This window comes from Thamnophis sirtalis, unplaced genomic scaffold (genome assembly GCF_051295495.1).
Source record: "Thamnophis sirtalis isolate CommonGarterSnake01/CBP01778 unplaced genomic scaffold, rThaSir2_p1.2 scaffold_1, whole genome shotgun sequence".
Classification (NCBI taxonomy): Eukaryota; Metazoa; Chordata; class Lepidosauria; order Squamata; family Natricidae; genus Thamnophis; species Thamnophis sirtalis.
Genome location: NW_028261381.1, coordinates 55,110,604 through 55,134,401, shown reverse-complemented (window position 1 = coordinate 55,134,401; position 23,798 = coordinate 55,110,604). Strand labels below are relative to the sequence as shown.

Sequence of the window (23,798 nt, the reverse complement as noted above, 5' to 3'; positions counted from 1 at the left end):
TTCACTGAATGGTGATGTTTTTGGCTTGGTTCTTCCTGATTTGCTCTCAGAGAAAGAAGTGGCTTGGTACCACTATGGAGTTTCAGTTTTCTTTGAAAAACACATGGAGAGATAAAAAGAGGACTCATCTCATGTGATGGGATTTTCTTTCATGCTTCTATATTTCCCACAAACATAAAAAGTGCAGCAGCAATTGCTGGAAACAAAGTTTAAAACATCCCAAGTTGCCATTTGATCCTGACTTTCTCTAGGTTAAATGCAAAAGCCTACTTAAGGTATGGATAATCCTGTTCCTAGCTCATTATTACTTAATAGCTACAGAATATTTGTGAATGATGAAGTTCTCCTACAGTACATCTGCAGGATGCAAGGGCTTAAGGGAAGTCGGAGATTCAAAGGTGCTTGCTTTGCCTCTTAATCCCACTTTCCTAATTCTAAAACATGCAAAAATTGGGTTTAATAGTCTCCCTTTCCACCTTGTTGTTCCTGTTGCTGCTCCTAATCTCCTGTGCCACCTGCTTTTTTTCCTTCTCCACAAACCCAGGAAGAGTTCTCCAAGCAGGCTTACTTAAACCGTTAAAATAACAATTCTACTTGTTAAACTCGTGGTTTAACAAGCAATGTTCTTATTAGAAATTAACTTAGGGTAAATATATGAGAGACTTAGGTTTTCAGGTCTACTAAAAAAAAATCCCCTACGTGCAGGGTCTAATTCAGCTAATTAGTGCTGAAAACAAAGGAATCCAGCGACAAATGAGAGAAAAGCTTCCATGTCTCCACCCACTGACCTTTGAAAAACTAAGCACAAATTACTACAAGTAGTACTACTATCCTTTGCTCCCCACCCCACTAGTAGAATGCAGATCAAAGTGTAGCGGGGGAAGGGGATGAGTAAGGCTTCTAAATATTTCATTAGATTGGGTTTTTTTTAAAATATATATACATGTCTAAATGGATTCTTAAATTCACCTTCAACTTCCTTTCAAGTTTCTTTAGGAAGATTTGTTTTAATACAAATTGAGCTATGCCCTAGCCATCATGCTTAGAAGTCTTATGATAGCATCTTCTGTTACTGGCTTGAAATTATTCGCTCTTGTTTATATTTAAATGTATCTTGAAATCTGCACAGCATGGGGGGGGGGGGGGGGTTGCAGCAACTATTTCTTTTCCTTGCTATGTTTGTAGATATGCTAAAAGGGTAAAATAAAATCTGTCAGAATAGTATCTGCAGTCCCCCTATCTTCCTTAAGTACAAAGATACGGATGTTGCCTTATATCCATGATGGTGAACCTATGGCACACATGCCAAAAGTGGCATGCGGTGTCATGTCACCTGGCATGTGTGGTGTCAGTTGTTCCTCTTCCGGGTTTCTGGTGTGCATGTGCATGCGACGATCAGCTGGCTTTCGTGCATATGGCAGTGCCGGAAACTAGAAGAGCTGGTCTTCCATTTTCCTGCATAAGCATGTGTGCCGGCCAGCTGATTATCGTGCATGTATGCGTGCCAGAAATCTAGAAGACTAATTGGCTGGCATGCATGCACACTCCAGAGACCAGAAGTTCATTTTCAGGCACGTGCATGAACTCGGGGCAACTCCTCTTCCGGGTTGTGGTTCAGACAAGTGACTGCACGCTCTCTTTTTGGAACTCAGTGCTGAAAAGGTTTGCCATCACTGCCTTATGTTATGTTCTCCATGTATGAGGTTTTGCATGACTCACCTTCATCCTAATGCCCAAACATGGAGGAGGCAAATTTATCTATGTTTATACATATCCAGATATCCTGAACTATGCGTACAATTATACAGATCACGTGACTGAATGCATCCTTATTAAGTTTCATCAGTTATAAGTAGATTGGATAAATTCCAATAAAGCTAAAAGTACCATATTTTTCGGAGTATAAGACACACCTTTTTCCCTCAAAAAAGAGGCTGAAAATCTGGGTGTATCTTATACACTGAATACAGCATTTTTTGCCTCCCAAAACCCCACCCTCTTCACCAAAATGGCCATGCAGAGCCTGTAGAACGCTTTCAGAGAGCTCCTGACAGCTGGGGAAGGCAGAAATGAGTGAAAAACAGGCAGGACTACTCTATAAGCCTCCTGAAGGCTATGCATGCAATTTTGTTTGACAAAAATGGGCCCGTTTTCATAAAAAATGGATGTTTCTTTGCTTGTGTTTTTTTTTTGGGGGGGGGGCACCTCCCAGGATCATTCTGTAAGCCCCTTAAAGACTATTCATGCCTTTTTGGAAAAATAGGCCCATTTTCACAAAAAACAGGGCGTTTTTGGAAGGTTTGCAGAGTGCAAAAACTTTTTTAAAAAATTTGCCTCTTCAAAACCTTGGTGAATCTTATACTTGGGTGTGTTGTATACTCTAAAAATACGGTACCTTCTCATAGTCAATATAGTTGACTAAAATAAGTTATTTTAATCTATTTGTAGCATTTAGAGGACCAAGTAGGGGGGAAAAACTAAAGTAATGTTTCCCATATTCTCTGCCTGGTGTTAGGTGGCACTATCGTCTGTTGGAATTGGTAATATGTTTTGCCTCATCTTTCCATGTTTTAAAAGTTGTGATAGGGAGGAGAAAGGGAAGGGGGGTAGGAGGAGGAGGATGAATTTATATTATAAACTTGCATCCCATATCATATTATACTCTGCTGACCATATTCAGATATAAAAAAATATCCCATAGCTGAGAATTACAGATATGCTGTTACTGCTGTTGTGAGTAAAGACACAAGTTTATTTTAGCAAACAACATTTTTTTAGATGAAAGCACTGTCCTCTGTGTGCAAGAGAACTATAATTAGCACTAAGAGGAAAGGTTTGATATCATTTTTTGCATATATAACTAAAGAATATAAAGGACATTGTGTTGGCAGAAACTCCAGGATTGTACAAGCTTGTTTCTAAGCCATGATTTCCTATTAATGGCTCCTCTGACTAATTCTGCATTAATTCCATCTGTATGCAAATGGCAGCATAATTCAAGTTTAAAAACATATATATTTATCCCTCTGCTATATTCTCAGGGACTACTGGCGAAAAAAGAAAGAGGATTGCAATAATCACTAAAAGCTATTTCTTCCCCAATGCGTGTTCCAAGTGATATAACACACCTGCAGCAAAGAAAATTAGCTGGTCCTTCCTAAAGACTGAAAGGGTTGTTTTTTTATGTACCACTGTACATAAAGGTGGTGTCTTGAAGTTGACAAAAGCAGAAAAGGGGCATGAGCCACCCCATGAGCCTTAAGGGCAGCATATAAATCCAATAAACCTAAACTGTTTACCTGCTATATTTATCCAAAGGATGGTGTTCGTAATTTCCATATACATGAGCTTCTGTGGCCAAAACTCTATGGGAAGGGCTTGTGAAAAAATTCTAGGCATGGGATGAGAAGACAATGAGAGCTGCCTGGAAAAGCCAAGAATATATCAAAAGGAGAGCCAGCTAGATTTGGGTATCGTCTATCCCAGGGGTGTCAAACTTATACCATCACGGCAATGTCACATGACATATCATGACTCCCCCACCCCTTCGCTAAACTGGGTATGGGTGTGGCTGCAAGTTTGACAGTCCTGGTCTGTCCAGAAAAACTGTTTCCCAGTGACAAACAACTATTGGCAGACCCAAGTATTTCCAAATGTAGTAGGATTTTATCATTGACATGGCTGAATATCCCGTGTCCAATTTTGAGGATGCATAGAAACAAGAGCATAAATGCATATTCGCACAGCATAAATGGTGAGAAGGAATGAGGAGTTTAAATAACTGTTTCAGAAGGTCATTCACTAGCCTTATTGACAAATGTGGAGTTAACCAAAACTGGGTAGTAGAGGGACAAACTCACATCACATAAGCAATAGCTCATCCATTTCTTTCTTCCAACATAATTTTGTCAGCCAAACTCTTTTTAAATCAGCTCCAGATTGCCTTCTCTCCCTTAGCTACAATGGAGGGGGGGGGGAATCAAAGTTCCCCATTACCTTAACAATATATTCAAGAATTATAGGAAGAGAGTATCTGTAGCTCAGGGCTGAAATTTGGAGTCCTTGGTGCTCTCTGAGCTTGGTTGTTTGCTTGAAGATATTGGCTAATGAAATATCTGCAAGCAAGCAAGCAAGCAAAGACCAAGGACTCCACAAGAATTATTAAATAATATAGGCTAGTGACTTGAGCATTTGAAAACACTGTTCAAAAGTGTAGAAAATACTTGTCAGTACCAAAAATGTCACAACAGTTTTGCTGAAAAAATAATAACTAGTAGGTTTTTATGGAAAGAAAACCAAAAATCCTAAAATGACTTCAAGGAATCTTTTCATTTCTCTTGTTGTGTGCATCCTCCCCTCCTCTATGTTTTGATATAGCAGTTTGTGGCCAGGGATAGAGAGAAGAAGCCTACATCTGTCTGTCAGGGCCATTTCATTATCATGCTCCTGAATTTGTGGTGGTTATTCTTTTTAAGCTGCATAACAGTTTGGATAGTTAAAAATAAAATATGGCAGTATTTTGGCATCCACTGTGTTCTCTTGGTTCTACGCGGCACTGTTGTCACCACTTAAAACTCAATCAATTTTACTGATCTGCCAAATAGATGGTAAAACTGGCCCGTAAGAATCTGTGCAATTAGAAAAAGCAAGGAAAGGATTAATACAAGTGAATTAATTATCAGTGACATCTATCCAGCTCTGTACACAGGAGTCTGGCTGTTTCTCAGATGCATGTTGATTGCTTTGATGACACTCTCTTGTACAAGGGCCAGGGCCTCAGAGATTTGACTGGGAAAGAGGAGTTTAATTACACAGGGAGAAACCCCCACTGGGATTACCTATTTCAGATGAAGTCTTTAAAAAATGATTTGTTTGCTTAAACTTAGAAGGCTTGTGACGAATTGGGCTCCGAATGAGGTGAATACAAAGGCCCTACCTTGAATGGATCTGCAGACACTATAGTTAGACAGCAGCAAGGCAGAACCAGGCAGAGATCTCCATTCATTATCATGATGATGAACTTAACTCATGGTGGGGAATGAAGGCTAACTGGGGTCAATAGAGGTATCATTAGAGCTGTATCAAGATTACTTAGATAAAGGTAAATAACTACGTTTGTTCCAACTTATATAAGCCATTGTTTTTCTGTTACTTGCTTTCAAACATTAGAGATAGTGCTGGGAAGCTTCATTTGGGAGTGTTTATGGGGAATAATTTTTTAAAAACCACACATGCACGTGCACTTTTGCACGCGCGTGCGCACACACACACACGGTTTAATTGATGGGGGGGATGATGATGACAGGTCCTCTCACCTAAACCAATCAGGGAGACAAAGTTGGCACAATCCAGAGCACATTTCAAACGTTAAATCTTACTAATTTCAATGAGCCCTTAGTGTATTTGTCTGTACACCAGATTGTGGACATTATCTCTGAGGGAAAAAAAGAATAATCAGGGAGTTTTAGTGTTCATTAACCTACTTTCTCTCTATGCTGTATAATTTATAGACAATAGATAGACAGTGCTGATTTCTCAGCTATGAGAAAATTGCTGATATAGAAATAAAGAAAATCAATAAACATTGTTTCACATATGTTCCTTAGTAAACAGTTTTTCTGGTTTTACAAAGCAAGAACAGAATCTGCTCACAAGGAGGTAAATGTGCCAAAAAAAAAAAATAGAACAGTACATAGAAAAGAAATCATACCGAATAGATTTATTTGACTCTTGCATTATTTATAAGCACCTCAGAGTCACTGAAAGTGAGTGGGAGGCCATATAAATTCTCTTAAATAAATAAAATAAATACATAAATTCCATAATATCGTTTTTGGAGCATTCCTATATGAGTTTTGTCCAAAATCATGCTGTGGCCACATGCATCTCCTCTAGATCCTTTCCAGTTTCCCTTCCTCCATTTTATTTTATTTTTTCGTTCAGATGATAATGATGGAAACTTGCCGTCTGCAAAGCAAAACTTCAGCTTTTGGCACCATCATTATTTCCAGGTGTTTGTGCATTTTGAGAAATGAAAAATGAAAAATAGATAACCTGGTGGTGAAGATTGTTTCTGGATGGATGTGCACATTTCCAAAGACAAAGCCAAGGAGAGATTAGTAGCAAGTATCTTGCAAAGAGATAAATCGATGCTTTATTACCAGTTCACCATGACACTTCCTATGGTAAACATTTGCAAGCATATGCAAGGAATACTCTCAAATCTGTGCCTCATCAATCCAGTCATGTTGCTCTAAGACAATATTTCAAGATCAGTTCGAGGTTCACAACTGAACAAAGTATCCAAGTGTCCAAACAAAGCTATTCCTTCAAAGGGGACTGAAGGGGGAGAAAGTCCCATGATATTAATACTGATAATCAAATAGGCTTGCTCATGCAAATAAATCTATAGAAATCTGGAGCCAAATTGCATTTCACAGTAAGGCTACACACCCAACAAATATACAGTATAAGGAAGTGAATTAGCAAATGGGACAGGCAGGAAATTTTAACTACACTGCCTTGCTAGGGTTGCAGTTATAATTCTGATATTCTCTATAACTACTTTAAATATAGATTCAAAACACAGATAAGCTCTGATCATGGATCTCCTACGTTTTGTGTAGCTTAACCAATGTGTAGAAATATGTATGAGATAATTAAACTTCATTATAACTTCCTCTTCCTGATTGCCTTTCAGGTTATACCTCTGCTAAAGATATTGTGCATGGATAACCACATAATGGCTGCATCATACATATTAGAGAAGAGCAAAGCAGCTTTGCATGGCAAATTCAGATACCTTGATCCAGATTTTCCTATCATATCGCTAATAAGGGTGAAAAATTTGGGTACCACACATTCAAATGAGCTGCTGCCTAGCTACCAGGATTATTTTTTCACTATCCAGCAAATGGACGAGGTTTAAAGCTCATGGCATTGCTTCCTAGCAGTCTCACTTTTTCTGTATGTAAAGCAGTCTCCAAGTGTTCAACGCTATGAATATTCTGAAAGAATTGCTAAAGGTTTCCTCAGTTTTTGGAATTCACTTTTCCAAAAAAGAAGAACTTTGTGGAGTGGATCAAAATGACTCCATACCTGTCACAATAAAGAGAAAAAAGTGGGAAAATAAACCTTATCATTTCTTCTTATATTTCTTCTAGGAATGTTGATTATTTTATTCAGAACATTTTTAAAAAAATCATCTTTAAAAATCCTATGGCTGAATATAAACTTTGAATATGTATTGACAAAACTGGATTTCTGTTTGTAAATAAAATGTACACAAATTTCAATGCTTATGTATGCATGCACAGAAAGATAAAAACTTGTCTAGGTTTATTTACTTTGTTACCCTATCTTCTTTTCACGCAAATTCTACTAACTCTTTAAGATTTTCAAAAGGCGCTGCTTTGGGTTGGTGTTTTTTGTTATTTTGTTATGATATAAAAATACTTACTTACATTCTCCTTCTTTGTTACTATTTATTATTCTAGACTTTTGTTCTGAGGATGACCCAGCAAGCTCTGATGTATAATCTAAGAAAATGAAGTATTTAAAAAAACCCGAGAAGAACGAAATGGATTCTGTTTAGAATGTGGATACCATAGAGCCTTATGAGGTAGTATAAATGTTATATTTTACTGCAATAAGGTGCAATTCTTTAAGAATGGGAGGGTGGAATAAAAACATTAGAGGGCATGGACTAACAGCAGACTAGCAGATGAGGGACAGAGAAAGATAGCAAATATTGGGATCCTGATCAATCACCTGCCAAATTCCATCATTTTTCCACCACCAAACCAGGTTTTGGTTCATCAAAATTGAAGAAACTTTGTATGGTCAGAATCCATTTAAAGTTGTACTATATAAACTTTGAGGTTTATAAATTAAATTAAACAAATGAAATCCAATTGTTTCTTTTGAACTCACAAGTGCATCAGGTACATTAGCTGTAGTTTTGTTTTGTTTTGTTTTTTTAAAAAGATTAGCAGCCATACTATTTGCACAGATAACATTTGGAAGCGATATGTACTCCATAACAAAATATTCTCTACTTAGAAAAGTTGCTGTCATTATTTTGATAGTGACAAGGAGTCCGATGGCTTTTAAGGTAATAAATGCATTGCCTCCTACTCTTAAAGTTATAAGTGAAATAATCATTAGAACTTTAAAAGTAAGTAGAAGTGATTACAAATAACAATAGAAGTAGAGCAACTCTGGGAAAAGAAAGCAAAGACAGTGCCAACAGTGATAGGCAACTTGGGTGCAATCTCAAAACAACTGGAGCATCACTTGAACACCATCAGCGTTGACAAAATCACCACCAGTCAATTGCAGAATAAAGCTTTATTCAGATCAGTTTACAACCTTTTTAACATCATCAAATAACAACATCTGCATTTGCCAGGTCCTTGGGTTGGGGGCAATAAGCATCTGGCTGACTATGCAATGAACAATAACAACAATAATAAAACTCTGAGTTCTGGTCTACTTATTATCACTTTCAGTTGCATTTTCCATAGCTGGCCTTTTAATACATCTACTTGAATCTTTTCATCAAATGAAAGTAAGCATTCAGAAACCAAGCCCCTTTCTCTATACTCCGAGGGCAACAAAATTCAGTGTGGGGGGAGAGAAGGAAAAAACTATGGTTTTATCTGTAGCAACTGGTCTCTCTATTTTCCTGATTGATATTGCAAACAATGTCGTTCTCCAAGTTTACTCCACCTTCACAGTGACTACAGTAGAACAATATTTCGATAAAGCAGGTCACAAAGTTATTGCAGCATGGTAAATTATTACATAGTATGGTAGTGTGATAATCATTGTAGGCTGGATGGTGGTCATCTCCCCCAAGATTTCAATCTCAGTGTTTCAATATAAACTTGTTAAAGACATATTAACTGTTCTATCGAAAAAACTGCCACTATGTAGGTTGTTCCAACTGCATACATAGAATAGGACAAAGTGGATTTAGCATCCTCCTATCATACAGAAAGGATGTTGGCTGAGTGAGCATCCAAGGGTATATCAGGAGCATTGCCTCCAATCCTACAGTACTATGCTGAAAATTTGAAATGAGAAACAAAACTTCTAGTTGCATGGTTGAATCCATGTGCCTCTCCCAATACATTGCTTCTGCTGTTTTACATATCACAGCAGCAGATATTCCCCTTTGCAATTATTTCAATTTATCCAGAATACCCAGACAGATCTGCAATGGAATTAGTAATGACTGCTTTATTTGGATGCATATATGGACAAACTTGCTACAAACTCCATCTTCCAAAATTACTAATTAAAAAATAGTAAAATGATTACTCAAAGAAATATAAGAAAGCTTCTAGAAGCCCCAAGGTTAAGCAGAAAGTTCTTCTTATAAGCAGACAAGGATATCACTATTAAAATCATACCCATTAGAAAGATGAAAAAATAGAAACACACACTAATGAATGCTATACCTATTTCCCAGCAATTAGAATCCTGGGGAGAAATCTCATTACTATTGTAGTAATCTAATAAAGGGCTTTGATGGAGCAAGACTGAAATATTTCTGGAAATACATTAGGAAAAGTAATTTTTGTAACACTGTCTACTGACCTCCTGGATAGTCCATTGTTGAAATTACTAGGAAAATAGCTCAGGAAATGTTATAATCAAGTTATATGCTGATCAAGCAGATAAACAAGCAGCAGAATCTCTTTTTAATGCAGTGTACCAAGAATCAAAGAAATGAAAGACAGGATATAATCTAACACATGATAAGGGAGCAAATAGCTCTCTCTTTCTCACATACACATAGACACCTACATACTGACCCAGACACAATCAGATTATTCATTTCCAACACCATTCATTATTCTTCCTCACAAACTATCCTTGCTTCTATGACATACATACTAATTCAAACACTGATATTTTGTTGTTCTTTACTTTCAGTATAGATGTTATTTTAAATGTGGTCAAGGTTAGTTTGTACAAAAATAGAGGAGATCAAGAAAAAAAATCTGTCTTATAAAATACTGGGAACTGTATAAAGGCTATTTCTTATTCAGCTGGCACATCAGATACCAAACATTTTCCACAGAATCCTATGATCTGGATTGACATGGTGCTAATCTATTAAAGTCTTGAAAAGTACATCTTCACTCAGAGGTTAGATCTAAGTGACCTTTCTCTGATCCCCTTCAGAACTCTGATTCTTCTTTTTTTCCGAAACTGCCAAGAGCTCAAGTATGGATTGTATTAAATATTGGTGGAGTTGTGAAAAGCACTGAATTTTCTCTTGGAGATTTATGGGAGCCCTGAGATACTGGGTGCTCTGTTGAAACAATTACTAAAGTGCAGCTGAAGACATTGCAAATTTGCAGAATGCAGATGTCTTACGGCTGTTGATGATTTGAATATGCAGAGTTAGCTGGTGGATCCTAAAGCTTGGTCTCTTCCTTTGTGATATTGTTTCAAATAATCAAATAATCAATAATACTATTGATTATTCTGAGGCTTGCTATCAAGTAAGCATGCATGGAAACAACCCTAAATTTACCCAGATAGTCATTCCGAAAGAGTATTTTGCATACTTCCTGAAACATCACTAATAAAATTCTAGTCCTTGGATAACTGTCTACTTTCTAATGAAACAATTACGAATGAATAGAATGAATTAAAAGATTACAAAGCATGATCTGGCATTTCAAAGAGCGGAAAGCATCTTTATCTACAATGGGATATTATTATTTCAGTTTTCGATTTTGACCAACAACCGGTTGAAGCAAAGGAAAACAACATTTCATAATAGCTAAAACAATGATTTTGCCTATTCCCCCAATCCATTCAAAAGAGTGGGAAAATGTATGGAAAATAGTAACTATGGCTGTCTTATGGAATAACTTTCCCAAATGCTCCTGAGGGAAAGCATCCTGCTAAATTCATTGCTTAATGAATGCATAAGAATTGTATATAGTACAATAAAAGAACTGATCACTATGCTTTACAAAGATAAAATCCCAAATATTTAGGGAGCCGTTTCGGTGTTCAGTGGAAATGTTTACTGGTACAGGGAAATTAAAGTGTCACCCAAGAAATAGTAAAGCTCATTAAAGCTCAGAGTTTTCTTTTAACCAATATTCGAATTAACTTTATTACAAACTGGGTAATAGTAAGACTTGTTGGTTAAATCGCTTCCCACTTAGCATTCCAGAATGTTATTAAACCATATTAGCCATTACTCCAGGTAGAAAGAAGTTTTACTGCCTGCTTACTATTTTTATTCATTAAAATCCAACCTGAAGGCACACCCACAAGAGAGTCATTTATGAAGCTTATTGCATTCCTTTTTATTCAGAGTAGTCCATTGCTTCAACTGGGTAGATTTCCAAAATATATTTCTTTTAGCACCCCTTCCCCCCCAATTTCAAGGAAGGGAATCAAAAAGGTAAGACTGACCTCTAGTGTTCAAAAAGCTATTAGGAACTCAAGAAACAACTCATTCCTTTCCATCAAGGCATAAAGAATATAATTCATTTGTTCCAAATATATTTTCCCTGTGCTTAATGGCTCAGTGAACAAAATACAGGCAAGGCACTGGTTAAAATGTGTCCTACCAACTGGTCCCATTCTTGAAAATTTGCCCTTATGCTCTGATCTACATAAGTTTGTGAACGGGATTAAAATCTTTCATGACTTCAGTGAACAGTTATGTTCCCAGTCATTTCTCCTAAGCACTGTTACTGACACATTGTAATGCTTCTAGTGTAGTTTTATTTTGTCCCTGTCATCTCCCAAAGCAACATATCAACAGTACATTATTAACCAATCCAGCCATTCTGAGGAATGAGAATCCTTAAACTCAATGGGACTTACTTTCTGACACAGCATACTGGAGACCGTTCTTTAGGAGCACTCCCTGCTTTTAGCTACATTCAAGGGTCAGGTGAGAAATGATTCCATTCCTGGATGGAAATAAATATCTGAAAAGGTATAGCCATGCCCCTCTCATTGGCACTGGCAATCTAGACCCACAAATGCGTTATCACAACAATTGACTAGTCATATCTAACTAAACCCATCAAACGGTAATAATGCAAGGAACAGTTCAGGTGAGGATAGAGGGATGTTTTTTCAAGTGAAAACCAGAATAGTGTCAAGCTGTGTATAAGACATGAAAGCACCAAGGAACTCATGAATGACTAGTAGTTTTAAAATTATATCAGTGCCCTTTCTTCTTAAACTGCACCAAAACTATTCATACATTCTTTAAAAAAACGCATGTCACAGTGTGATGTTTCTTCAACATTGAGACACAGTTTAGTCTTCTTCAAACTAGCCGCTCCAACTACTTCTAAGCCAGTAAAACATTGAACATGCTGTCCAAGGAAGGTGGGAGTTATAACCTAATATGTTTGAAAGCCAATGTGTTATGGAAGGCTGTTGTGGTTGACTCTGGCTTGGGGAAACCCATCAGGTTAGACCTGAAGTAGCAGTGCAGATACTGATCCTGTCCAAAAGAGAACAACCAAAATCAAACGGGGCAATTGGAAGAGAGCACAAGAGACACAGTGACTTTGTGATTACCAAAATAGCAAAGGCATTAATCCATTTGGAAAAGGGTGTCTGTCTGTCTGTCTGTCTGTCTGTCTGTCTGTCTGTCTGTCTGTCTGTCTGTCTCTCTCTCTCTCTCTCTCTCTCTCTCTCTCTCTCTCTCTCTCTCTCTCTCTCTGTGTGTGTGTGTGTGTTGAATGAGAAACCTTTAAGACAGCCAAAGGAGGCATCCTCACTCTGCGAGGGAGAGGAGACTGAAGGCATTTCCACGTTACCATCAGCAACACGGAGAACGAAGCCTTAACGCAGGAATACAAATCATCAGCCCTTCATCCAGGAGAAGCCAACTTCCCTGCCGACCAGTCTAGGCGGAGAACTGTCGCACGGGGGCGGGGGGGTAAAAGGATGCTGAGATTTCCGTTATTATTATTTTTAAGGGTGGAAACCCGGTCCGCACCTTCCTTCTTCTTCTCCGTTACGAAAAGTGTGAAAAGCGAGTGACGGCCGATTTGCAGCGAAAGCTTAAGCTAACTTCACCCGGGACCCCAACCTCTGGATCTCTCACCCCTTCCTCTTACCCAACCCAGAAGCAGATCTCGCCGGAAAGCGGCAGGGAGAAAGTCTGGGATACTTACAGATGGAAGCCGCAGAGCCGAGACGCCAGCCGCTGAGCAGCAGCAAAGTCACCGCGCTGAAGAGTTGGGCCCCGGGCTCCATTACCCCGGGCTGTCCTTGCCTCCTTAATCTCCAATTTTAAAGCGCGGCTCCTCCGGCTTGGTTCCCTTGCCTTGTTGGCTCATTTACTCCATCTGACATCCAGAGTCTGTTGGAAAGACAAGAGGCGAGGCGGCAAGAGAAGGCGCCTCTCTCGCCAGAGCCTCCGCCAAAGACCTCCTAAGCGCCAAAGGACCAGCCGGCTCGCCAATCCACCTTCAGGAGCTGCTTTTTGGAATTCAGCAAGACTGGAGCCGGAGAACTCCTTATAGGCACAAGGCGCCCTTCCCGCTCCCTCCGCCTCCTGTTCAGCCTCCTCCCCGTCCCTCCTCCCGCGCCGGCGAGAGGGTGGGTCCTTTTCTCAGCACTGCTAGCAAGCCCAGGCGATCGGCTCCGGAGTTACGGGGGAAGTTGGCCGCTCGGAGCATCTCTTCCTGTGCTCTCGCTCTTTCCGATGATGCCCGCAGGGGGGGAGGGGTCAGAGATTGACACCTCGGGTCTCGAAATGGGGAAGGAAACGCCACCTTGGAAAATCAAAGAAAGAAAGGGGAGCTCTGAGACCATCCGGGTGGCAGGATATAAGGGGGGGGGACTTGTCTGGACCCGAAACGAGGCAGAAGAGAGCAACTGAGGCAGGGTTGGGGACGAGTATGGCAGGGGTGAAATATGAGCTTTGGGAAACAGGTGCGTCAAGGAGGAGGGGGCGTTGTGTTGTTCACGGTCTTCCTCGGGGCCCCCTCTAGAGGAAGAGGCAGGGGGAGCGGAGGGATGAAGGGGAGCCCAAGGGAAGGAGGGGGTCTTCTCCAGGTGAGATCAACGCCCCTCCTCTGCCAAGACAGGGGCCATGCAACATCTATCCTTGAACGTGTGAAATGCACCCTAAAGCCAAATAATGGCATCTGTACAAATCAGATCCTGGCTTGGAGGGCGGGGGGGGGGGCAGTCGGCAGCAGCCCTACCTTTCCGTTCGACAGACGGACGGGTTCATTTGTTTGTCTCAGCTGCCCAAATTATCAAAGTGACGCTGTTTTATAAGGCGTGGGGGGGGAGGGAGCGAGGAAGTGTCAGCCGGAGACCTCCTCCTATCTAGCAATGATGCAAAGTGAAGAATATTGTCTCTGTTAGACTCGTCAAACACCCCATCGCCGCTATCGCACTGCTGCTGCTGCTGCCTTTCTGCAGAATCTTAACTTCATAATTCCCAAGTCTTCGTTTTGTTGCTTTGCTTCGGTTTTAGCTCACCTGAATATCGGGCAGTATCAAAGACAGATACAAATCGTATCTGGGATTCCCAACTTTAATTCTCCAGGATAGAATTTGTTCCCAGCGTTAATGTCTTTGTTGTGTGTCATTTGCCAGTCTCCAGCCATAATAAATATATTAGAGAGCGGTCAGAAATGATTAGGAGGTTTTTAGATCTGTAAGTCCACAGACTTAAGATTGTTCACTGAGAGTGACATTTGCATGTTCAAAAATTGTGCACCTGAGTGTGCACACGGGAGGGGGAAGAAGCCTTTGAATTGCTTCTGAAAAACTGCTGGCTGATTGGACTTGCCCTATTAAAAAAAACCTGGATAATAGATGAACAGTAGATAGTAGCAAAGAGAATCAGAAAACTCTTTGCTGTCATCTATTGGTCAATTGGAGTTTTGCAACCCAGAACTGGTAGCTCTACATTTGGAAGTTTGGGGAATAAAAATAAATCCAGGAATGGGAATTTGAGTTTCTAACAGACTAGCTAAAGCGAAAAGATTGGAGAAGAGGAATGGTAATCAGAATGAATTAGGAGAAAACTGGGCTTTGGTTACATTCCTATTTTTTTTCCAATTGTATTTAAAAGATGATAAAGGCTTTCATTTCAGCTCCAATGTGGCAATCCCAAAACAAACTGTTATGGGGAAAAAAAACCACACCAGATTATTAACATCTCTGTGTCCACTAAGTATTTTTTGTTTGTTCTATGCATAGCATTGTCCCTATATGTATGTGCACACACACACACACAAACATACACAATGGCAGACAACCACTGCTTCCATCAGAAGGACTCTCATCAATCTCAGTTTCAATACAAGTAATCCTCAATTCACAACAGTTCATTTAGTGACCGCTCAAAGTTATAGCGGCACTGAAAAAAGTGACTTATGCCCATTTTTACACTTATGACCTTTGCAGTATCCCCATGGTCACATGATCAAAATTCAGGAGCTTGGCAACTGGTTCATATTTATGACGGTTGCTGTGTCCCAGGGTCATGTGTAATCAGCTTTTGCGACCTTCTGACAAGCAAAGTAAATGGGGGACCAAGATTCAATTAACAACCAGGTTACTAATTTAACAACTGAAGTGATTCCCTTAACAACCATGGCAAGAAAGGTCATAAAATGGGGAGAGTTCACTTAGCACCTGTCTCATTTAGGAACAAAAATGTTGGGCTCAGTTGTAAGTTATAAGACAAAGACTACATGGACTCCTATTAATGGAGGAGATGCAAAGGAGAAACAAATGTCAACAATCAGTCATCGATTAATATCATCAATTGATATTCAATGTGTGTGGAAAGAACAACCTGCTCAGAGTCATTTCATTCTGAGATGGTCACCAAATAAATTCAATATATAAAATAAGAAGTGGATTTGCATAGATTGAAATTGTACCAGTGGTGGGTTCCTACCGGTTTGGACTGGTTTGGTCGAACCGGTAGTGGTTTGGCAGCTTGGATCACTGGAACAGGCAGTAACTCAGGCCTGCCACGCCCCTGAATCGGTTCTCCGGGCAGTGCCATATGTACCACCATCTTGGTTTTCACTTCTGTTCTTGCGCAGAGCAATTTTCATTGCACTGCATATGCAAGCACAGCGTGCAAATGAGCAAACCAGTAGTAGTGTCTGCTGGAACCCACCCCCAAATTGCACCTCACCCCCCTCCACATTTATCTAAGTTCACCTGAACAATGTACAAAAAAGTCCAAGATGTATACGGCTACAAATACAGAGGAGTAATTTTCCCACTTAAATGGAAAATAGATTTCAGCATATAGCCTGAGCGCATTTTAATTTGTGGTGTGGTAGCCTGCAAGGTTTGATCTTCTCTCCCCAGCATTTATTAAAACATAAGATAATAAACCAAAATGGAAGATAATCCGATCTGAAACAGTAGTCTCTTGTGACTGACTGAATGAAAGGATGATGGTTCTAGATGTGTATTTGAAATCTATAAACTCTCACTTCGATTAATTGATGGCTTTTCATCTCTTCCCACCCTCCCTCCACCTTCTCCCCCTCCTCTATCATTCCTGCCATATATTCTCATATAGTTTTCACGAACAAGCCAGTATTCCTCTGGTATCATTTAGCAATAGTTTAAAGTTCATAGCTGATTTACTTTATATCCATCCTATTCCTGTATTTATTCATATTCCATTTTCTTACACTCCACTCCACTCCACTCCACTCCATTCCATTCCATTCCATTCCATTCCATTCTATTCTATTCTATTCTATTCTATTCTATTCTATTCTATTCTATTCAATAGAACTGGCATTCAGCAGGCATTATTAATTTTTTATCCACCTACTACTGCAATGCGCTCTACATGGGGCAGCCCTTGAAGAGTATTCGGAGACTTCCACTCGTCTAGAATGCAACCGCGCGAGCGATCGTGGGTGCACCTCGGTACACCCACGTTACACCTATCCTCTGCGAGCTGCACTGGTTACCGATCAGTCTCCGGATATGCTTCAAGGTGCTAGTCGTAACTTATAAAGCCCTTCATGGTATTGGATCTGGGTACTTGAGAGACCGCCTGCTGCCAATTACCTCCCACAGACCCATTAGATCTCACAGAGTTGGCCTCCTCCGGGTTCCATCTACTAGCCAATGCCATCTGGCTACTACCCGGGGGAGGGCCTTCTCTGTGGCAGCTCCGGCCCTTTGGAATGAACTCCCCGCAGGGATTCGGACCCTCACCTCTCTCCAGGCCTTCCGAAAAGCCGTCAAAACCTGGCTTTGCCGGCAGGCCTGGGGGTGATGAGTTCCCTCCCCTCTCGACAAGTATGGTTGTGCGACTGTTGCTTATTTTTATTATTTGTATTTCGTTTTGATGTTCCCCTTTCCCTTTTTGGATTGTTCACCGCCATGAGTCCTCCCGGAGAAGGGCGGCATATAAATAATAAATTCCATTCCATTCCATTCCACCAGTTAAGCATTCTGTGGGCAGTGAGTCAGGTCATCCCTCAGTGGGTTTTTGGGGTGGAGGGGAAAATGTTAACTCCTAATGCATTTTTCTCTTTAAAGATTCTACAAGCTTTGTCTTTTGCTTAACCCATTAATACTTCCTGTGTTGAGATAGGGCCATTTTGGCTGCCTAATCAATGCTGTATGTTTCCTGAACACGAGAAACTGAAGGAACAATTGGATTCCAATTTTAAGACTGGAAAAGATATTGAGTTAAAAGGCACAAAGGGGTTTTGATTGGAGTCTGTGTTATTATTAGTTCCCCTCCAAATACAGTTTGATCTGTTTAGTTGCTATCTTTAAAATGGGGAGAAGCCCCCTGTGCCCTTCACGGCATTAAAAACGGACCCAATTTTTCCTCCCTTGATTGCATTAGGAATTATGGGTTTTCCCCCCTAATTCCAGGATTACATAATCCTGATTCCTACATCTTTCCAGACAGGAAATGTTTCAAAGGCCAGTCCCTTCGATCAACCTGCATATGGGCATCTGTGCAAGTTGTTGTTATTCTCTGCTGCCTTTTTAGAGAAGGCAGTTCTTCTATCATGGAGAAAAGAGGAGAAGGAGAAAGAAGATGGTAGGACTATAGAAGCTGACAAATCTTCTTGCCTCTTTTTATTTACAACTCTAGTGTGGGGAAGAAATTGTTTGCCTTGGGGGGGGGGAGCAAGGTCAACAGGTCCAACCCCATAAAGAAAAGATTAATGACAGCCAAAAAATCCAAACAAATAGATAACCAAGTAAATCAACCTAGAATACTCATTTAAAATATAAATGACCAGGCTCAAATTATCCTACATCAGACTAATGTTTATAAAACTCCCTGAGAAAGGTAGAAGAGAAAAGACCAACTAGTCAGAATGAATGTGTTACTGGAAAATTTGAAAGATCTGGTTAGGGACAGATCATCTTGGAGAAAATCTATCTGTGAGGTTCCTAAGCACTAGCACTAGCACTTAGACTGATGTACCACTTCACGGTGCTTTACAGCCCTCTCTAAGCAGTTTTACAGAGTTAGCATATTGGCTCCAACAATTTGGGCCCTCATTTTACCCACCTTGGAAGGATGGAAGGCTGAATCAATCTTGAGCCTGGTGGGATTTAAACTGCCAACTTACAGGCAGCTGGCAGGCAGCAGAGGCTCATAAGCTAAGAGTTGAGAATAACTTGTAGACCCAAGTCTACAAGTCTTGTATAATGACTTGTAGAATCAATCAACCTTAACCTTTTCTTCTACTATCCATTGTGTTTCAATGGGAAAGATGAGGAAGGAGAGTATCTCTGACCCAATATCAAAAGGTACCAGTGCAGAAATGAAATCACATTCTTTGAGTTTGCAAAACATAGTTTCAGACTTTCCACAGATGACAGATCTATTTTATATGCCAAGAAATCACTTTTGCCATCCCTTCCCCATTGTCAGAAAGCCATGTGATTTTCTGTGATTGGGCCAATAATATCCATCAAAGCTTGAGTCAAATCTCCCCATTTTATTCTGATGAGAATCAGCTTGAAAGGTGCATAGGGTATAACTCATAAATGGTGTTCGGTCTTCAAATTACACTAAGGTTAATAAATTCCTTGTATTAGCTAAAGAGATATGACTGGAAAATCTGTGTGTGCAATAACTAGGAATACAAAGTGCAGCAACTTTGTTGCAACTTTAATTAGCTTTTTCCAGTCAGTTTATGTCAATTTATCCTAGAAATAAAAGCCCTTCTAGCAATTCAATATAATAAGATTTTCTGTAATGTGCACAGAAAGTTGGATCCAGAGATCCTTTTCCCAAGCAGTCTATTCCATTTTCAGGAAGAAGTGAAGGCACACATAGCGGTAGATACTGGAACATAGGAAGGACACTATGTCTAACAATGCAGCCAAAGCTAATAGCTTTGAATAGATGGATTTTCTTTTTTGTTTCTCTAAAGAGCTTCTCCCATGTAATCACATTTAGATAAAGGGAAAACTGACGAAAACAGTGTAGGCTTTTATAATTCTATCAAGGGTCATTAGTGCTGAATAGAAGATATCTTTAATACTGCAGAAAGATTGCCTGGAGAAAGAATCACTAAAGATAGGATTATAACTTTTGTAAGTATTTAGAAAATATTCTTGTTGATGACGCCAGTGGGAAAAATGGATATAAGCTTTATTTAGGAAATAATATGGAGATTAGAGAGTCTGAGTTACTTCAATTTGTCTATAGTGAAGAATCTATAGCATGTAGTTTCCTTATTGTGGAAAGAGAGTGAACAGTAGTTTCACTGCAGGCACTAAACATACCTTCCTAATTGTTGGACTCCACTACAGCCTCTTTATAATGGTTTTAAAAATAAGCCACTAGATGCCTTCTGAGTTTGTATGTAACTGTTACTTACAGTTATGCATATAGCTGTTCTGTGAAAAATGAAGCACATTTCTAAATATCAGTTCTCTTTTCTTTCACAAGGGTCATATGTGAAGTCTGAAAAATTCTTGAGTCCATACCTAGATCCCAAAAGAGTGACATCAACATAGACAAGAGTAGAGCTGCCACTTTAATTCATATCAACAAAGCGCATCTATAGCAGGGGTGTTAAACTTGCAGCCCGTGGGCCGGATATGTCAGGTGCTGGCTACCCCCACCCACCTTTTAGCAAAGGGAAAAAAGTCACAATATGTCATGCGATGACAATTTGACACCGTGAGTTTGACATCCCTGATCTGTAGTGTAAAAGCGTGGCTGCTCAGATTAAGCATAAGCAACCTTGGGTCAACCTTAAAACCTTCCTGTAGAGCACTTCTGCTGAAGATTTTTCAGTAAAATAATTCCATATATATCACATTTTTCAGAGTATAAGACGCACCTGTCCCCCCCCAAAAAAGAGGGTGAAAATCTGGGTGCATCTTATATACTGAATACAGCATTTTTGGCCCCCTGAAACCCCACCCCCTTTGCAAAAATGGCCATGAATAGCCTTTAGGAGGCTTCGAGAGTGCTCTTGGGGACTGGGGAAGGCAAAAATGAGCAAAAAATGGGCCATTTTTCCCAGTTTTTGTCCCCCCCCCTCAGCCCTCAAGAGTACTTTACAAGCCTCCCAAATCCTATACATGCCCTGGTTTTTTTTGCAAAAAACTGGTCTGTTTTTCCAAAAAATGGGTCATTCATTGCTTGGTTTTGCCCCCTCAGCCCCCAGGAACACTTTACAGGCCTCTTAGACTCTCTGCCTGCTCCATTTTTCACAAAAATGAGGCATGTGGAGGATTTGGGAGCCTGCTGAGTGCAAAAATGTTTTTTTTTAAATTTACCTCTTCAAAATCTTGGTGTGTCTTATTCTCTGGTGCGTATTATAGTCCAAAAATACGGTAATACAAACTGATTTACACTGAATGACTTTTTGGGGGTGGGTGGGTTCTTCCAACATATCTGGTGAGGGATCATCTATAGATTTAGAAAGCTGTTACATGTTCGACAGGCCTGTCCAGGGATAGTTTGTTGTTTTTGTTATTTTCAGTTTGAACTGGAGATACAAGATATGGAAAATGTAGGACATGATTTGATTTTGTAATTCAACATTTGTGGGTCAAATGATTTAATCTGAACTGTTTTGAGACTGAAACTTGTTTTAAAAACAAATGCTTGCAGTTTATAGTGGAGAAATATCAAAACACCTGAAGAATGGGATGAAAATTGTAAGGCTAGGCCATTGTGTAGCTTTATTTGGATATCTTCTAGAGCCAACTTCCTTTGCCACAAGAAAGGGTGGATGACAGGATTTTTCCTTCATGGATTAGAAGGTAAGGATGAGACAAATGAGATAAAAAACTGAAAGGCTTTACAGGTAGTTGTCAACTTACAACCTTTCATTTACTGACTGTCCAAAGTTACAACAGCACTGAAAAAAGTGATTTATGATCATTTTTTTCACATTTATGACCCTCCCAACATCCCTACAGTCATGTGAACAAAATTTGGGCCATTGGCAATGGGTGTATGTTTGTGATGATTGCAGCCTCCCGAGTTCAAGTGATCCCCATTTGTGACCTTCCCAGTGGGTTTACAACCAGCAAAGTCAATGGAAGAAAGCCAGATTCCTTTAACAACCCCATGATTCACTCAACAACTGCAGTGATTCACTTAACAACTGTGGCAAAAATGATCATAAAATGGGGCAGAGTTCACTTTACAACTGCCTTGCTTAGCAATGGAAATTCAGGCTCCACTGTTGTCATAAGTTAAAGACTGCCTGCATTGAACACAGAAAAGCTGAAGGATTGCTTTAACTGCAAACTATAATATGGAGCAGGGAATATCCACAGAAAAAGACAGCTAAATAAGAAACAGCAACATTCAATAGAGGAATCTATACACAAAGCAGAATTCTGCATTCCTCAGTTGTTAGGAAGCTTATTCAGCTAATGTCTAGCACCACTCCTGCATTTATGTTGAAATGCTTTCAAAGGAAAGGCTTCAAGATTTACATAGTGTTTGACTACAGTTATTCATATTTCTAATTAAGCATGCACACTAACTCTTTAAATCTCTTGCCTAGTAGTTATCAAAAGTTTATGTAAGACAGAACCAGCTCATCCATCAAACACTCCTTGCACTGATGTTTGGCCTTGGAGTTAAAAGAGACTGACAATACATTTTTGAAAATTGTTAATTATGGGAAGCAATTAGAGGCGGGAAGCAGAGAGAGTTACTTTTAGAAATCTACAGCCTTACTCAGCCATCCTTTGCACAAGACTACAGCAGGAACGCCAGTTTACATAGGAAATCACAGAGAAAAATGGTCCACATCATCTACATTGCTCCTATTAGAACCATCTTCCTCATTAGCACTACTTTATGGTAGTGAAGTTTGAAGTTTTTAAGGCAGGGATGGCAAGGATCCATGTTTCCTCTAGGACAGGGGTGTCAAACTCAATGTCATTGAGGGCCGCATCAGGGTTGTGTTTGACCTTGGGGGCCAGGGTGGGCATGGCCAGCTTGGCATCACTCATGTTGGGGGTCCCTCTGGTGGCCCGAGTGCTGTGCCAGTGAAAATGGGCTCCCATGCTCCATTTTCAGCTGTAATGGCCTCTACCAGTGAAAACCGAGCTTGGGAATTTTCACGCAGCCCTCCTGATGTCCATTTTTATAGGCAGAGACTCTGCAGGGCAGTCCTTTGCTTTTTCCAGGGCAGCCCCATGGGCCAAATCTAAGCACCCCATAGGCCAGATCTGGCCCCCAGGCCTTGAGTTTGACACCCCTGCTCTAGGAGGAAAGACTAGCATAACCCACCTCTAAAATATCTAGTTAGGAGTACATGGGAATGTCACACTGAAAGCAAGGGGGGAAATATGCTATTCCAAACTTAAAACATGCAAACATTCATACATATAGGACTTTCCCCAATTCTTTTTGCCTGCTTGTTTTTATGGATTGCAAAGTTACTAAGACATTGAAGAATGTTCGTTGACATAATGAAGAATGCTTTTCAATTAAAATATTCTATACCAGCCCCATTTATGAGGATTGTGAATCTTGTCTTTTATTTCAGCTTTGTTTCAGCTTCAGACCTATAGCTTTATTATCACTTGCAATGTTAATGCAAGTAACATTGTGCAGGCAGCATCTGATATTTTCAAATTTCAAGTCTTATTGTTTCTGACATTTATTTGAAATTAGACATGCTATATTTCAGTTACTGCAGTGGAACTATTCAATTAATCCATTTTTTTAAAGCTGCCTTACCTACATTAGGAGCAGAGACAGGAAGAAGGCGGGGCTTAGCAGTGAGAAGACGGACTTTCAGGCTGTTCCTGAATCTCTATCTATACCGAAGCATCTGGACGGTTTCTTTTTGGACCCAAGCTGTCCCGAAGAGACAGTGAAAGATAGGGGGAGACCCAGTGGTCCCAGAGACGTTCGCAAAGTCTCTGGGGACCCAGGAAAAACCTCCTTTGCCAGTGACTTCCGGATTAGCCTCAAGGCTATTGAAACTGCAGACAGCCCTAAAGAAAGAGAAAGTGTTTCCAGCTGGTAAGAACATTTTATTGTTTAGAGAGAAACGGAATGCCTAAAAATTCAAACTAATTTAAGTGGCGATTTTGATCCTTTTAATGGTTTTGGATGGTGGTTATCCTCCTTTTAAATGTTATTCACACGGATAATGGATAGATTACTCCAACACCTCCTCTGATCTTCTGCAAGTGAACCAATTCACTATAATTTGGCTGTTTACATCTTGACACTTTTATTGCTTGGCTGTATTGGCTTAAGATCTGATAAGATTGCACAGCTTTCAGTCTGCTTTTACTTGCAAATACTTCAGAGCTCT

The 23,798-nt window shown here is 39.9% G+C and overlaps 1 protein-coding gene across 1 annotated transcript in view; it reads right to left on the bottom strand.

Annotated features, from left to right (window-relative positions):
* Positions 1 to 13,362, bottom strand: part of CNTNAP5 (contactin associated protein family member 5) — a 582,534-nt gene extending 569,172 nt beyond the window's left edge. Inside the window, exon 1 of the mRNA XM_087712206.1 lies at positions 13,179 to 13,362. Within this exon, the coding sequence (XP_087568332.1) occupies positions 13,179 to 13,260 (82 nt within the window). The 5' untranslated portion in view covers positions 13,261 to 13,362. The remainder of the gene's footprint in view (positions 1 to 13,178) is intronic.
* Between the last annotated feature and the right edge of the window lie 10,436 nt (positions 13,363 to 23,798).